Below are 16,368 nucleotides of genomic sequence, written 5' to 3'. Positions count from 1 at the left end.
TGCAAGCTAATCGTAAACTGCGTGAGTTTATGATCAGCTTTTAAGTGCACTTGCTAGCAGTTAGTCAATTCGCATAGTATTTTCGAGGCTGTACATACATTCTGGTGGCAAGTATTATTGAGGTGTCACAGTTAAGTATTTTTTGTGACGTTACAAAAACATTTATATTGTTACATAACAGAAATAATAGGATTGTTACATAACAATGGCAATAATGTAACGTAACGTTACATTGCTTTAATGTTATTGCAATGTTACATAAACATTATCGCAATGTTACATTGCAATATAACAATGTTATGTAAAAAAGTGGGAAATTTCAACCATCCTGTTACTCTCAGGTTACGTACCTACAACCTCACGTCATAAACATTACCGCAATGTTACATTGTAATGTAACAATGTTATGTAAAATAGTGGGAAATTTCAACCATCATGTTACTCTCAGGTTACGTAACTTCAACGTCACATCATAACACATTTACGTAACAATCTGGTTAATGTTATGTAACAATGTTGACCGGGTAGATTGTGGTTTACACTTCGCACAAAGGTGTAAACGTCTCTAATAACAAAACTAAATAAATAAACAAATTGTGGTAAAAATCTTGTATCATCTATGTTTGACCGCCTTTCAAGGTCAAGACTAAAAACACGAGGTTTAGTCTAATAAAAAAGGGTACTTTTATTCTGATCAGTTTTGGTTGTCGATTTAACATTCATTCAGCATTCACTTGTTTTTTGGAGCTCATTCGAATGAAACGCTCCTATATCACGGTTTTCGGAAGCGCTTTCTAAAGTCACGCTGGCATTAGTTTGATTCGAGATATCTTCGTTTGTCTTCACAATACTTGAAGTCAATTTGAGTTCCTCCATTTGCAGTCCTCCATGGGAATCACTATCCTGTAAAGTTATATTATTATTTAATGAGTTGAAAACAAAATCAATCAATGCGTTTGTGGTATACCTCATCGACATTTTCTTCGTTGATTGATCGGCACTCCAGGCCATCAAACTCCCGTTGTCGATCGTGTTCCAAAAATTGTTGTACTTCACCCAGCACTTCCTCCAGCCTTCTTGCACTGCACAATGGTGTATCTATTGGCTCTATAACGTCCATTAGCTCATTGGCGGCAACGTAATGCTCGTGCGCTCTGTCATAATGAATGATGTTTGGAAAACGATGGCCCCAGTGAATTTCGTTCGGCAGGTAGGACGTCCTGGCCTCGTTTACTTGGCCGGTGGTCATTGTTCCTCCGCTCAACGTTATCACAATTTCAAACCTTTTTTGCAGTAGATCCTTGGCGGATATATCGAACATCGGGCTCGATTTATCGATAACATGACAAACTGTTATTGGCCACATCAGCAGTATTCGGCCTCCATTCTCCAGTTTCATGTACGATTCGTGTTTCTCGATTAGCTCACCTTCCAGCGAACGGCGCTGTTCTAGCATAACGGCGGAGATTTTAGTTTCAATCGCATGTTGCTGCTTCAAATCACACAATCGAAAGATAAAGCATAGCTTTCCGTCTCTTTGGCAAATGACAGCCTTTTTGCTAAACTTCATGTCCGATATCTTTTTCGGTGGTCGAACCATCTTCGCATAGACTATACCCACCATCGAAGCATCAATGACTAATCCAACTATAATTTGCACAATTAGAAGGAATAATGCTTCCGGACATTCTTCAGTTGGCGTTTTGGCCCCATAACCGGTGGAAACCTGTGTCTCTATGCTGAAGAGAAGAAATGCAGCAAAGGAAGTTGCACCCTCGACGCACGGAAGAGCTCCATCTCCCAGCCGTTCACCCGTTTCAGGGTCAAAATCTAAATCGCCATGCGCGTAAGCGATCAGATACCACAGGATGGCGAAAAGCATCCAACTGCAGAAGAAGCTTAACGCAAAGACGGTCAACGTGTAGCGCCATTGCTCCTCCACCTACAAAATGATTATAGTTGATTAATCCCTTTAATTAAATCCTTGAAAATTAAAGTGTACAATGTTGAAGTTGTCTTGTTATTTGTTATTTATTGATTAATTTCATCGGACATAAGTTGTATTAATGAATATTCATATATGGCAGGAAACACCACCTTGAAATGCACAAACGACAGTTTCAAGCCGGCACAAAAACCCAGATTCTTTTCAATCAATGTTATAAAATAATAAAGCTTATCAACTATGCACAACATTACAATAACTTAAAATAGACAAAAACAGCAGTTTACACACATTAAAAGTTACAATTATTATCACTCTGATTATAAGCCAATGCCAGACGACGGATGGGTTCATGTTGGCCGTAATTCGTTCGATAAACGTTTAAGGTGAAGTTAGTCATCATCGATTCTTTAAATTTCAAAAGCAGTTTTTTGGTTGAAACGAAAATTTTGTTCATGAAAATATAGGGTGATTTATCTATTTTGGACAAGCGTTACGCCTACTCTATTTTGGACATTTGCCATTTGACTTTGCCGTAAAAGTCCAAAATAGAGTACGCGTAACGCCTGTCTAAAATATATAAATCATCCTATTCGGTATGATTAGATTCGCAAGAAGAATGCAGTGAATATATTTCTATGACCGGAACCCCGCTTTTGGGCGCAAAAACTGCTTCCGAAATTGGGCTCTCCGACGAAACGTTAATGACTGCTAGTTTCCCGTTAAGCGTAAAAGATGTTGATGACGTTGCGGGCGCAAAGGACAATGCATTTGTAACATAGCGAGGATATTAGGACATTCGTAGCCATCGGTAAGAATTTTGTGGGCCATTTGAGACATAATATGCTTTCGTCACTGTTCGAAGGGTTTGATTTCAATTAGCAGACAGTGGTCTTCATATGATGACAAACTCTCAGGATTTCTCCATGTCAGTGTGCGGCAAATACGTCGGATGAAATGTTCTTGTACACGCTCAATACGCGCACCCTTTTTTATCCATTTTGCGGAACTAGTGCTTATATCTAGGGGGGCTATAGCCATTTAGAGGCAATTTTTCGACCGTTTTATTTTATCGCATATTGAAAGTAAATGCTCATTAGAACATATAAGTGATGAAAATAAAAACTGCACTCAAGTTTTAATTTCCTATAGTTATCTAACGCGCTGCCGGAAGAGGGTGAACTGAATGAAACCCCTCTTGAGGACTGTTGGGATGCCATGAAAACAGCCATCAACAGTGTAGCGGAGAACGTCTAGGTCGTGTGGCACCGGACCGACGTAACGAATGGTTTGACGAGGAATGCCAGCAGATTGGATGAGAAGAACGCAGCGCGTGTACAAATGCTGCGTAGAGCCACCCATCAGAGTGTGGAGCGATACGAACAGAAGCGGAAACAGCAAACCCGACTTTTCCAGGAGAAGAAACGCCACTAGGAGGAGAAGGAGTACGAAGAACTCGAGCAGCTGTAGCGCTTTCACGATACACGGAAGTTCTATCAGAGACTCAACGAATGTCGCAAAGGGTTTGTGCCGCGGACCGAAATGTGCAGAGATAAAGATGGAGGTATCTTGACTGACGACCGTGCGGTAATCGAAAGGTGGAAGCAACACTACGATGAACATCTAACTGACATGCAGACGGAAGACCATGATAATGGAGGAAGACCTCATTGGTGTAGCAAGCAACGAAGATGTGCCACCCCCATCGGTAAAGGAAGTTAAAAAAGCCATCAGGTGGCTAAAGAACAACGAGGCAGCAGAAAAGGATGGCATTGGAAAAAAAACCTTGGGTCTATACCGTCTTTAGACATTACCCTTCTTTATCGACAGATTTCGCAGCCGGCTGTGAGAGTACAGGAAAATTACGGGGCCAGTGAAACGGTCCTACTAACTCTATCTAGCACCGTCTGTCGACGACTGTCTTGTTAGACCAGCATCGTACCTCGAAGCTAAGGGGCGGACGCATGGCATTGGAGCGGCACTTATTAAAATGGGCCCGGACAAGTTAGTCGGCTGTCTGCATGATTGCCAAGATTTGGGATACGGAATATTTGTCCTATCTACAAGAAAGGCGATAAGCTAAATTGTGAGAACTACCGAGTGATCACTATCCTGAATGCCGCCTACGAAGTGCTGTCCCAAGATATCTTCCATAGACTGTCGCCAATAGCCAAAAGATTTGTGGGAACATATCAGGCCGGCTTCATAGTCGGCTTCTACAATTGACTAAATCTTCACCCTACGGCAGGTCCTCCAGAAATGCCGCGAATTCCGAGTCAACACACATCACCTGTTCATTGATTTCAAAGCTGCATATGATAGTGTTAACCGACAAGAGCTATGGGAAATTCTGGACGAAAACGGCCTTCCGGGTAAGCTTACTAGATTTATCATGGCTACGATGGATGGGATCTAGTGCTGTGTGAGAATCTCGGGTGGATTGTCAGACCCATCTTTCCTGTCGGCTATTCAATATTGCGCTTGAAGGGGTTATAAGACGAGCGGCGGTCGAAATTCAGGGCATGATTTTCAATAAATCTAGCCAATTCATCTGCTTTGCTGACGATGTGGATGCTATCGGCAGAACATTTTAGGTGGTGGAAGATCAGTACACCAGACTGAAACGCCAAACGGACAAGATTGGGTTAAAGATAAATACGTGTAAAACGAAGTATATTATACTGGCGGGCGGGACCGAGCGCGACAGGGCCCGCTTGGGCAATACCTTGATAATCGACGAGGATGAGTTTGAGGTAGTGGACGAGTTCGTATACCTTGGTTCACTGGCAACAGAGGAAAACAATTTCAGCTGTGAGATCAAAAGGCGTATTATCAGTGGAAGTCCGACCTACTACGGACTCCACAAACACTAGCGGCCCAAGAATCTGAGCCGTACAAAGTCGTTATCCCGTACAAAGTGCACACTGTACAAAACGCTCATTAGACCGATTGTCCTCTACGGACACGAAACGTGGACACTGCTAGAAGAGGCTCTACGAGCACTCGGAGTTTTCGAACCGCGGGTGTTAAGAACCATCTTTGGCGGCATGAAAGAGAACGGTGTATGGAGGCGAAGAATGAACCACGAGCTCGCTCGTCTCTTCGGCGAACCCAATATTCAGAAAGTGATTAAAGCTGAATGGATATGTTGGGCAGGACATGTTGCTAGATTGCCAGACAACTATCCTGCAAAAATGGTTTTCGCATCGAATCCGGTGGGAACAAGACGAAGAGGGGCACAGTGAGCGCGGTGGCAAGACCCGGTGAAGCGCGATCTGGCGAGCACTGGGTTCCCGTGGAACCTTATACTTAGAGGCGGCGAAGTCGACAAGCCTTAGGTCGTTTTCGTTCGTTTGCGGGTGTGCGCTGAACCGTCCAATCACCGGTGGTTTGAATTCCTCCTCCTGACCAACCTGAGCTTTGCAGTCCCCGATGATAATTTGGACATTATATCCTTGGGCAGCGGCCGTATTCGCGCTCCATCTGTTAATTATCTTAATATCTTGAATCGGCCCTTGATTCTTAATCTGCACAATCGGGGGTTGATCGGCCACCACCCGATACCCCGTTTCTGCATCTCGCCCATCACTATAAAAGCTGTGCCCAGCTCGTGTAAATTGCCGCAGCTCTGGTAGATGGTATGACCATCCCTAACCGTACGTATCATCGTTCTTTTCCAGCATACCTCCTGCAGCGTTTAGCAGGTATCAGCATCTTTGGCTCGAGCAGCACGTCCCTCGTAATCCTGCAGCGTTACGATGTCGAAGTTGCGGCTCTTCACTTCTTTAGAAAGCACGTGGGTATTTCCGAGGAAATTTAGAGACCGACAGTTTCATGTTCTTAATTTCCAATCGTTAGTCCGATTTCGTCGCCTGGGTCTTTGCCGATTGTTCCAATAAGAGTTATAATTATAGTTAAGGAGTCAATTGCTTTAGTTTTTCTAGTGGTTCAGGTTTGCAAAGCCCGCAACCAACCCTACAGTATCGCGGGAGGGCCAACGTAGCTTGAAGGAGCCCTCCTCCCCTGTCAGCATACGACCTTGGTTTCCACCGGGGTTGGTTAACCGATCTCTAGCGAGGTTGGTTGTATCCCGGCTGGTACCACGAGGAAGTAGGGGTTGGAGTTGCTGAGTAAGAGGCTATGGACCATTGTGGGGTCTATTTTATGCTCAGTGCGCAAGGCACCGGTGTTACGCATTACCCAGCCGTTTACCAACACACCAGCTGCCATGGACCGAATTAGATGGCGAAATTATGCTACGCAGGCCTTGTCATAAGACGTTAGGCCAACTAAGTAAGAAAGTAAGTCATCTAACTATAGACACAGTTTATTTTTACGATTTTTGAATTAGCAAAGTTTTTTAGGACAATTCTTGAATTAATGTGGTTATTTTTACAACATTTTTCGAAATTACGCGGTTTTCATTTGACATCATTTTTTGAATTAACACGGTTTTTTGTATCGTTTTTTTGAATTAACGCGGTTTTATGATATGATGCGGAAATGCCATATCTGTAACTAATAACAAACAATAAATCAACATACACAAAGGATCTAGTCCTAGTGAGTTTTATGCTACCGCCATCCGGGGTGAGATTGTGCCAAAAACCAAAAATGTTTATTTGTGAAAATTTATTATATCTATAGAAACTGGTGACCTAAATTCAAAATGATGATGAACATGACATATTTATTCATAACTTAGAATGGAACACAGATAATATTAGTAAACTATTTAGCCTAAACAGGGTTTCAAAGTTCGCGATCAAAAATACGCGGAAGTAACGCTTGTAAAAAATGTCTCGCATAAACCAACCCAAACAAGAAATCGCACCAACTTGCTATCTTGAAGGTATATAAACTAATCATTTACAATGTATTGAAAAGTTATTATGCGTTGGCAAAGGATTTGATTAAGAAAATAATATTTTTCGAAACTTTGTACTTTTCGAGCTTCACGGGGGTGAGATTGTGCCAAGCCATAATGATCGATCCAATTTGTGGATTTCACATACATAACAAAAATACGTCAGTATACACCAGAACAGTCACATTCTTTACTATTGAGCACATTACACAGATTAGATTGCATCATCCATTTTGGAGCAAACAGCATCATAGGTGTGCTAAATAATTTAAACTAATTTTTACTTTTTCTCTGGAATTTCAGATACTTTGAATAAACACTCTAATATAAGATGAATATATTATACCGTGTATAAACTGCCAGTTTTAAGGAGGGGGGAGGGGGGGGGGATAGGCCACATGTTCTGCGGCCGCGGGTTCTCGAACGAAGTAATGGTTACTTTTGGTAAATGATCAAATAGGTATGCCTCCTTAGGATACACCCCTTCATATATCTCCCCCTTGTTAATGCTAGAAACGCTACTGGCTATATAAAGGCTGTCCATTGACTACGAACTCATTTTTAGTTATTTCAGACCTCTCCGGGTTATTTTCGTTCATACTTTTTGTATGATGCGTTCTTTTTGGCCGCCCCCTGCCCCTAATAGTCCACTTAGTTCATGGACGGTGCCCCCTGTGAACTACTTTATACTGATATTTATGTGTATTGTTTATAAACATGCTAATGTTCACTGTTTAGGTTTTTAGCCTAACTTTATGTTTTTGGCACAATGTTACCCCCTAGAAGGGGTGAGATTGTGCCAAAGTTCATGCACTTCTAGTAAAATTAGGTTTCATTGTAACTAAACCATCTCTACAGTAGTAGTTAATTGAACAATTTAGTATATATTGACAGGTTTGAAATCAACTTAGTTCCTAAATTGTGTGTATACTGAGCTAAAGAACAAAAAGATATGCTTTTTTGGCACAATCTCGCCCCGAATGACGGTACCCCTTTTTGGAAATACGGATAGGCAATAAATGGATAGACCACAGTATTTTTTTCATTAGTTGTAAGCCTAGTTACTTTAATGTAATATTTACAAGCTTTTTAACAGTAATGGTAAAATGTGAAGTGGCTAAATCACAAAAAAACATATGCGAAAATCGTTTTACCCTAATCTAAATATTTTATCTTATTGAAGGGTAAAAGTAACCGATAAATTCTCAGATATCCTTATGCAGCACATCGGTGTTAAAATCGGTCAAATCGGTGTTAAAATGAAGCTATTGATGAGATATCAAGTATTTAATTTCGGTGATTTCAATAACTTCACTTTTATTGCGTTTCTATTACATATACAGTAGACACTCGAAAAAGTTAACTCTCTGAAAAGTTAATTGTTCAGAAAAGTTAAGCGAATATTAGCTCTCATGCAACGCTCTAAAAAGTTAATTTTTGGCTTAACTTTTCTGAGAGTTTAAATTTATTGGTTGTCCAAAGCGTTCATTCACAAACGTGTGTTTTCCTTCTGTCTTTATTTCTCATTTTTCGGTTTATTTTCGCCTTTCCACAGCTTCATACAGAGTATCGCCATAGCTGGGATTAAATTAAACTCTTGTACCGGACAGTTGTAGTAATAGTTCAATACGGGCACATAGTTGCTTCAGGATTTTTGATAACAAACTGGAAAAACGCAAACTCAGATTGAATTTTAAATGCAAAAGAAGGAACAGTAGGGAACAAAAAATAAGCGCGAATATTGTCAGAACGTTGTCGTAGACTATGAAAAATCAAAAGTAAACTAGAATAACCGACTATTTTAAATTTATTGAAAGGAACTAAGTATGACTTCATAAGGATCTTGCTACATATTTCTTTACATTACAACTTCCAGATTCCTAAAAATGTGTATCCTGTACCCGAGAATATATTTTTCGCTTTTGTGTTTATCATTTTCGATGACTCCTAGGACTACTCAGAAAAGTTAATATTTCGGAAAAGTTAATCGACCCATTCCCCAATCAATTAACTTTTCCGAGAGTCGACTGTATAAGCATTGCACTTATGTCCGATTGACATCGGTTCTCATCCTGAAGATAGGCGTATGATGCCTGAAACCGGTCGACGTGTAGTGAAGTGAAGTTGAAAGTAATTTGTTTTATTTTAACATTTTGTAAGAGTTAGAAGTGTCTTGTCCGCGATTGCGTCTAGTGATCAACATTGAAACTCTCGACAATAGGAGAAAAACTGAAAGAGTTCTGTTCGTCAAGAAAGTTCTAGTGGGCGAATTGGACTCTCCAAACATCTTCGCTCAAATCAATTTCAATGCCATACCACGTGCGCTTCGAGACATACAATTTCTTCGCCTGGACTTCCGACGAACCGAGTACGATGAGCTAATTAGAGCTAGGTATATGTTGCTTGTTGAATCGTATGTACAGCCTTTTTGATTTTCATTGTTCTAGTGATAGTTTTAGACGCAGCTTAAGAAGATTAAATGTACTATAGTTAGTTGTAAAGTAATGTTTTATTCATATAGACGTTGTGGTCAGATGAATTAATGTTAATAAATGTAAAAAATGAAAATGTAAACGTAAATTATGTTCAATAGTCCAAGAATACGAGCATAAATAAAAATAGTCTCGTAACCTATCACTACTTTCGTTGAGCAAGACCAACTCAAAAAAGCAAATAAACTACCTATATCAAACATCTTTTTTTTTTGAAAAATTGATTTGGTTAGACCTCTTTTTCATATAGAACTTTGCAGCGTAATGACAAAGAAAGTCTTAGGTTTAAACGTCTTTCTAAGACTAAGATTAAACACGGATTTTCAAGTTTGTAATATAAAAGTTTAACACAACCACAACATGTCACAATGATTTACAAGAGAAGTACTCACCAATGTTGTAACCAGATCCTTTACAAATCGAACCGATTTCTGTGGTAGATGCAGGAACAATATGTTTCGCTCGCCGGCCTTATTAATGACTCGCGACGACCGAATGGCGCGTGTTCCCTGATGCTCAGGATCTCGTCTTAATCGCTGCCGTATGTGTTGCATATTTCGAGCACTTTGCAGTATAATGGGAAACTGAAGCGGCTCTTCCTCGGCTGGGTTGAATGGGATGGCTAGTAGTAGTTGAAAAAAAAGTATTACAAATTGAAGAAAATTTGCATCTTTGTAAAGAATTTGACTCGCTGTACCACACTATGCTAACTGCTGCGTGGTTTTCGGTAAATGAATCGCGCGACTACTGCCGTCACAGCTCTCTAGATTCAGCGCATAACTTGATTATTTCCAGCTTCTGTACATGTATCCAAACTAATGACAGTGGTTTCTGCTCTAGCTTATCTTTTCGTACGAAGAGTAAATGATGTTCAAATATTTAACAACATCTGAATCTCAGATAATGTACGTACGAATAGCATCCCTAGTAGTTTGCATTTCAAGCAATTCGTGTATACTAATAAAGCGTAACTTGCTTATTGTCTCAACGATTATGTCTTACATATATACGCAAAGGCGCAATCATGCCTGGATTAAATGAACAATACAATCAAAAAACAACCGCATTGATTCAACAGAACAGCTTAAAATGACATATAAAGCTGGATGCAGTACACTGCGTCTAACGTAATGAACATCCAATTAACGCAGATACTGGAATTAGTAACTCCATTTATCTTGTTTCGTTGGTGACCACGACTACTGGCGGGTCGGGTGGTGTGAACATCGTAAATCCGGAAATGTATGACAAATGCCAGTTTATTGCCGTTATGGACTTACGTTCGTCTGCTTCTCCAGGGAGCTTCTGATTGCCAAGATGCTGAATGTGATGATGCCTATGATGTTGAGGCTGGTGATGACGATGCTGTTGCTGATGATGTCGTTGTGCATCATTAGAATGCTGATTCGCTATGTGGTTCTGGTCCAGATCGAGATCGGATTCTTGGCTGCTCTTCCATTCTTCGTCACGACGATGTCTGTGCTGCTGCTGCTGATGTTGCTCCACCCTGGAACGATGAAAGGGAATTTGTTGACTGAAATCTTTCTTTAACTTATTTTACCAACTAAAACAGTAATATAAACACTGGTATAATATTCGATCGTTATTGAAGATTTTTTCAAGTGATGAAGAAAATTGCAAAGACACTGCTGCTCAATTTTCAAAAATGACAACTCAATCGATTGAAACAATTTGAGTTCCAGAAGAGCTGAACTATATTTTTCGTTTTCAAAATAATTGGCCAGCAGAGTACTACCTCTACCACCGGACATTAGAAAAACATGTTTTATTTTGTTTCTTCATTTAATTTTTTATCAAATAGTTTTCTATATAACAGGGCGCTAGAAGTCTCTCTGAAGGATCTATCAGTAGTCTGCTATGCTATTTATTATGAGACTTAAATTTTTCTTGTTATTTATTTCGTTTTTGAAGCCGCTTATTCGGTTTGCTTATAAACATGGCACAACGCAAAAGAATAAGTTTGTTTCGGGAAATGTATGATATCATCAGTTTACTACAGTACTTCTCTGTCATATATCATAAAAACTTCAAGATGTACATTGTACATATCCATGGAATGCACGACCAGGTGACGTAGGAATGTATATCATTTTTATCAGTTTAATAAAATTTCCGCCAAGTGCTAAACAAACGGGTTGCTCGTATCCCACATCCTCTGATGATTAGAGATGATATCACATTTGGTTTTTCGGTACTTTTTACGCTACACACAATCAATTTTAAATATTTTTATGCATGTTCCGAGTAAAATCCGAAGCAAATCATTCTAGGAACGCAAAAAAACGAGTAAAAACGGATTTGGATCTAAAGTCTGATTTTGCAGTTCTAAATTGAGTTGATATGTAAATGTTAATGTCCGATTAGAGAAGAAATTTCGCATATTTTTTATTTGGATTTGTATCCAAAGTATTGCTGTGTAATACAATTAGGAGGTTGAAGCTTAATATTTCAGTATTAAATTTACTTGTAACTTACCTATTTGGGCGAAACCGCTTATAGTGTAATCATTCGGCTATGCTTACCATATGCGACTGCGCTCATTTCGATCGATTGCAAGTGGTTTTCGAATGTGATAAGGGCTTCCGGGTGAAACAAACAGTTCCAACGATTCCTGCCGATTGTAGTTGACGATTGACATCGGATGAGAGAAACGATTCACGTTAACGGTTCCCGTGGCAGGAATATCCCGACGGCGGCGCCAATGCTTACCATGAGCATAAGGGCTTGCAGAGCTGGATTCCAACGTACTGGAAAAAATGTTATTTCAATGCCTTGGACTGGAGTAAACCAATTATTTTTTTAAAACTTTTTTTATAAACTTTGATTCATGTTATCACTCTTAATATTGATCATCAATAGTAAAGTAATACTTTATTCTTGGATAAATCAGATGTCTTTCTTTTCCAAATATCTTTTTTTCACTGCTTGAACCTTTAAAAACACCAAGTTCATTATTCAATGTTGGATATATTTTTACACATATTCAACCCATGCACAATTCTCTGTAGTACACTAACCGCGAGAGTTCATCGTTAAACAGTATTTTTAAACCAGTCACAGTAAATAAACCTATTGACTTTTTCACTTCAAAATCGTAATAATCGCAATTCAGGAAGGAACCTGAATATAAAACTTTAGGTACAAGCACAGTAAAAACAAGCGTCTTACCGTTTCACCGACTAATAACATGCGTTCTACTTACTCTATACTCATTAATGCGGTGAACTATCCAGAACGGATACTAAGTTTTCGTAAATTTATAATTTGTTGCTCACTACTAAAAAGCCATTTACCTCAGGAAATGACTATTTGTCCGATGAATTTGCCAAGTTATGCGAGAATGGTTTGCAATCGATATCGTCGTTGAAATTGCCATGTTGATAACCATTATCTAGTCAACGGACGTTAAGATAACAGTTGCTATCGATAAGATAAGGAAAGTCATATGTGCAAAAAAGCGAATAGGATATTGAGGAGCCAAACTAAACTGCTGGGAATGATTATGATGCTTGTAAACTTTGAATTGTGAGGAACAATTCAGGGCGCTTAACCCATTACGGTATAGAGACAATAATTATACCTTAAGGGGCATAGGAGTTTTTCGACTTTGAAAAATCAAGTTGTTGAATAATGATTATTCCAAAGATTAACGTTTTGAAAATCTGTGCTCGAATGTCTAAAACCGTTGGGATAAATTCTAAAAATTGGCAAAGTTACTATTTGTAAGCTAAAATCGATTTTCATGTTACTTTTATTATTACTTTCATGTCGTTTTGAAATTTTTAATTTCGGATAAACTCTCGAGCGCCAATCCATGGTAGGGTAGATGCTCCAGTAGTTGTGGTAGTACCTGTAAAGGTGGAAACTCGAAATATTCCATTATTTTTGCAGATTTTTGTACAAGCAGAGATTTCAATGCCACACTTAGGCTTATATAGCTTAGCTTAGCGTATGTAGACTGCCCGTAGTTGCACTCCGCGATTGAGTAGGGATTTCAATGCGACATTATATTTGTATTAAATATAAAATGCGGTGATGATATAAATGATCAATTACGAATTTTAGCTGATAAAGTTCCAAAAGTTTAACATAGTGACACGAAGACTCCGAAGAGGATGAACCATTCCGGGACTTTCGCTGAGCTTAGAATCACCTGGTGCCTATACCAGAGGTAAAGTGCACCCAAATGTATTGCAAACGAATGGATAAGATCCATCAGCTTCTTTTTATTCTTTTCGAAAGAAGACTACGGAATGGCTTCGAAGATCTACTGGAGCTTTTTCTATTTTAAACATTTTAAATGAATATTTGATTAACGATTGAATTCAGATTCTTATATTCTTCTTTTAGCAGCATAGAACCGGGGTGGTTCAAGCTGTATCACGAATTTCTCTCCACTGTGCTAGGTCTTGGGCTACTCGCCGTCAATTCGGTGAACGGTACGACACACGCAAATCGGCTTCAACCTGGTCAAACCTCAAGGTCTAGGTCTAGCACGTTGGGCCCCGCTATTTCTGGTACCGGTAGGGTTCCTGAAGAGAACAGATTCAACTACACACTCCTACCCTATCTTTTGTCCAATGTTGGAAGGTGCATGGGTCGAACCAAGCTATAATCTGAAATTATAACCGGATTCGAACTCACAACACCCGCCAGGGCATGTGATTCGCTGGTACTAATATACTAATTAAACCACAGAGGCGCTGGACAAAAGGAGACTACCCAAAAATTAATTTTGTCTTGACCTTGAAATGAGGTCAGGCATGTATAATTGCCTACCGAACCACCGTTTCAAAAAATTAATTATATATGCCTGATCTCATTTCAAGGTCAAGACACGCGGTTGATCTAACCCTGTATTTAATTAGTGCTATGTATTCTGCTCACGTAGTAACCTTTCCAGAGTATATTATACAGTATCCGCCCCCCCACTAATACGACTCCCAACAATCCGACGACTCGATAGTCCGGATCTCGCTAATCCGGAAAATTCCGAATTAAAAAGCATTGTACTTAGCTTTTTTCAACCGAACACTGCCTTCATTTGAGTCAAGTTGTTATACTTATTCCAACTAAATGGAAATAGTAAATAGGGTTACCAAGTCTCAAAATTACAAAAACCGGCCGCTCGATCCTGCCTTCAAAAAATGCGCGGGGGGGGGGGGGGGGGTTGTCGCAGCATATTATTAGAGGATTTGCCTGGAATGTGTAATGTGCGTTATTGTCATGTTATTTGGGTAGTCGCCGGAATCGAAACCACAACGAACATTAAATGGATTATTGGAGATAGCATAGCTGGTGGACAATTTAATTACCGTCAGAAGCAAAGTATTGTCGCTGCAAAACTGGCTATCTTCAATGATCCACTACTCAGAATTGCTAATAAATTTATCAGAAAATTTAACAAATCGGGCAAAAAGTGCCAATCCGGCTTCATGTCAGAAAACCGGCCTTTTTGCAGGATTGAGCGGCCACCGGCTTTGCAGGTGAAAAACCGGTCAGGCCGGTCAAAAACCGGCCACTTGGCAACCCTAATAGTAAATGGAGTTTCTTATAACTGCACACTTAAAGAAAAGCACCGAGTTCGGCAAAATTTTGCCGAAATCTCAACAGCCGACTGTTTTTTTTTATCTTACCAAACGTTACTAAAGATCCGTAAACGTCGATTTGCACCATCGACATTTTTGCCGAACGTTCGGCTGTTTCGGTATTTCTTTTTAGGTGTGTGCGTTCAATTTTGCCGGAAGCTCCATTTTTCATCACTTTGTTGTGAAAGATGAATGTTTTTGCACTTATTTCTAAGCTAAACAAGTTTCGCTCAACTCCATCAATGGGTATGAGAGATCCGTAAACTGTAGCAATCGGAGCCTGCCACGAAAGGCGATCATTAAGGGTACCGCCAGAGTGCAAACGACATGCGACGCGACGCGACATTTCTTGCTGTAGTTTTACGTGCAGCACTTTTTCGCCCGAAGCAGGACTGTGCATTTAGCAACATGAGAGCGAAGTCGTGTCGCGTCGCTGTCGCGTTTACTCTGTACGGGGCCTAAGACTGTCGCAGTTGCCTTTTAACCCAATGCCCTTCTAGCATTCAAAAAAAAAAAGCTAAACAAGAATTTAAAAGTATTTTATAGAATAAATTGAACATTACTTAAAAGCAAAGTCGTGGGCTTAAACCGTCATTAGACATTACGCTTCTTTATCGACGGACTTCGCAGCCGGCTGTTAGAGTACAGGAAAATAATGGGGCCAGTGTATAAGGCTAAGGATCCTACTGACTGTTGAGCCAGTCAATGTGCACTTCTTCACACCCCTGTACCGTTAGCACTTTAATGTGCCTATTAATTCAACCCTGCGTTCAAAACGATATCCAACGAACTGTCAAATGTTTTTCTCATTCCACATGTTTCACTTTGTAGTGCATAGATGCACACATTTTATTACCCGCTAAATAAAACATTAATAGAAGTTTCCGCGTATGTTTTATCTCCGCTTCTGGCTTCATTCCTGCATTTGTGATCACTGACTCTATCTAGCAAGCACCGCCTAGCCGAGACTCCAATATACGACGACTGGCTTGTTAGACTAGCATCGTACCTCGGAGCTAACTGGACGGTCTGAGCATTCCTTAGTACAACATAAATTAATTTCGTATTTACGACAATTTTTTCCGGAAATTTCTGGAGTGGTTTACGTTTTGATGTAAACAACACGATATTTCAAAACCCCACCGACATTAGTTTGACTGCCGGATTATCGAGTCAAAATTCGTTAATTCGGCCATGAATTTGTCGGATTAGCGGGGTGGTACTGTACCGCACTTCCCAGCAAACGGGACTCAGAAGTTTGAGAGCGTGACTGCGAAACAGCGACATTCTGAAATCACTGTAGAAAGAAAGAGAAAGAGCAACAACGGGAAAGTTCCTGTTTCGTTCCGTTATATACATTGGCATTAGGGAAAATAATCCAGATTTATTTAGGCACAATAATGCGTTACTAATAATATTAGCGTATTCGCTAATTTAGGTACAACACCCTAATCC

General features: G+C 39.9%; 1 protein-coding gene across 1 annotated transcript; it reads right to left on the bottom strand.

The window, feature by feature from the left end:
• Positions 1–723: 723 nt before the first annotated feature.
• Positions 724–12,538, bottom strand: LOC128740430 (ATP-sensitive inward rectifier potassium channel 11-like). The gene is made up of 6 exons (XM_053835970.1): positions 12,528–12,538; positions 11,848–12,072; positions 10,585–10,811; positions 9,697–9,926; positions 968–1,942; positions 724–903 (listed from the first exon to the last, which is right to left on the bottom strand). Exons 1-6 carry the CDS (start codon positions 12,536–12,538, stop codon positions 724–726), a joined length of 1,848 nt encoding a protein of 615 aa, XP_053691945.1.
• Between the last annotated feature and the right edge of the window lie 3,830 nt (positions 12,539–16,368).

This window comes from Sabethes cyaneus, chromosome 3, assembly GCF_943734655.1.
Source record: "Sabethes cyaneus chromosome 3, idSabCyanKW18_F2, whole genome shotgun sequence".
In the NCBI taxonomy this organism is placed as follows: Eukaryota; Metazoa; Arthropoda; class Insecta; order Diptera; family Culicidae; genus Sabethes; species Sabethes cyaneus.
The sequence above is the reverse complement of the archived record's forward strand: the minus strand, read 5'-3'. Positions and strand labels throughout refer to the sequence as shown.

Excerpts from the sequence above, each read along its gene's own strand:
- LOC128740430 (XM_053835970.1), bottom strand. Across the intron at positions 9,927-10,584 it reads CCCTGGAGAAGCAGACGAAC|CCATCCCATTCAACCCAGCC; the intron begins GTAAGTCCATAA and ends AACTACTACTAG. Across the intron at positions 1,943-9,696 it reads AGGATCTGGTTACAACATTG|GTGGAGGAGCAATGGCGCTA; the intron begins GTGAGTACTTCT and ends ATCATTTTGTAG.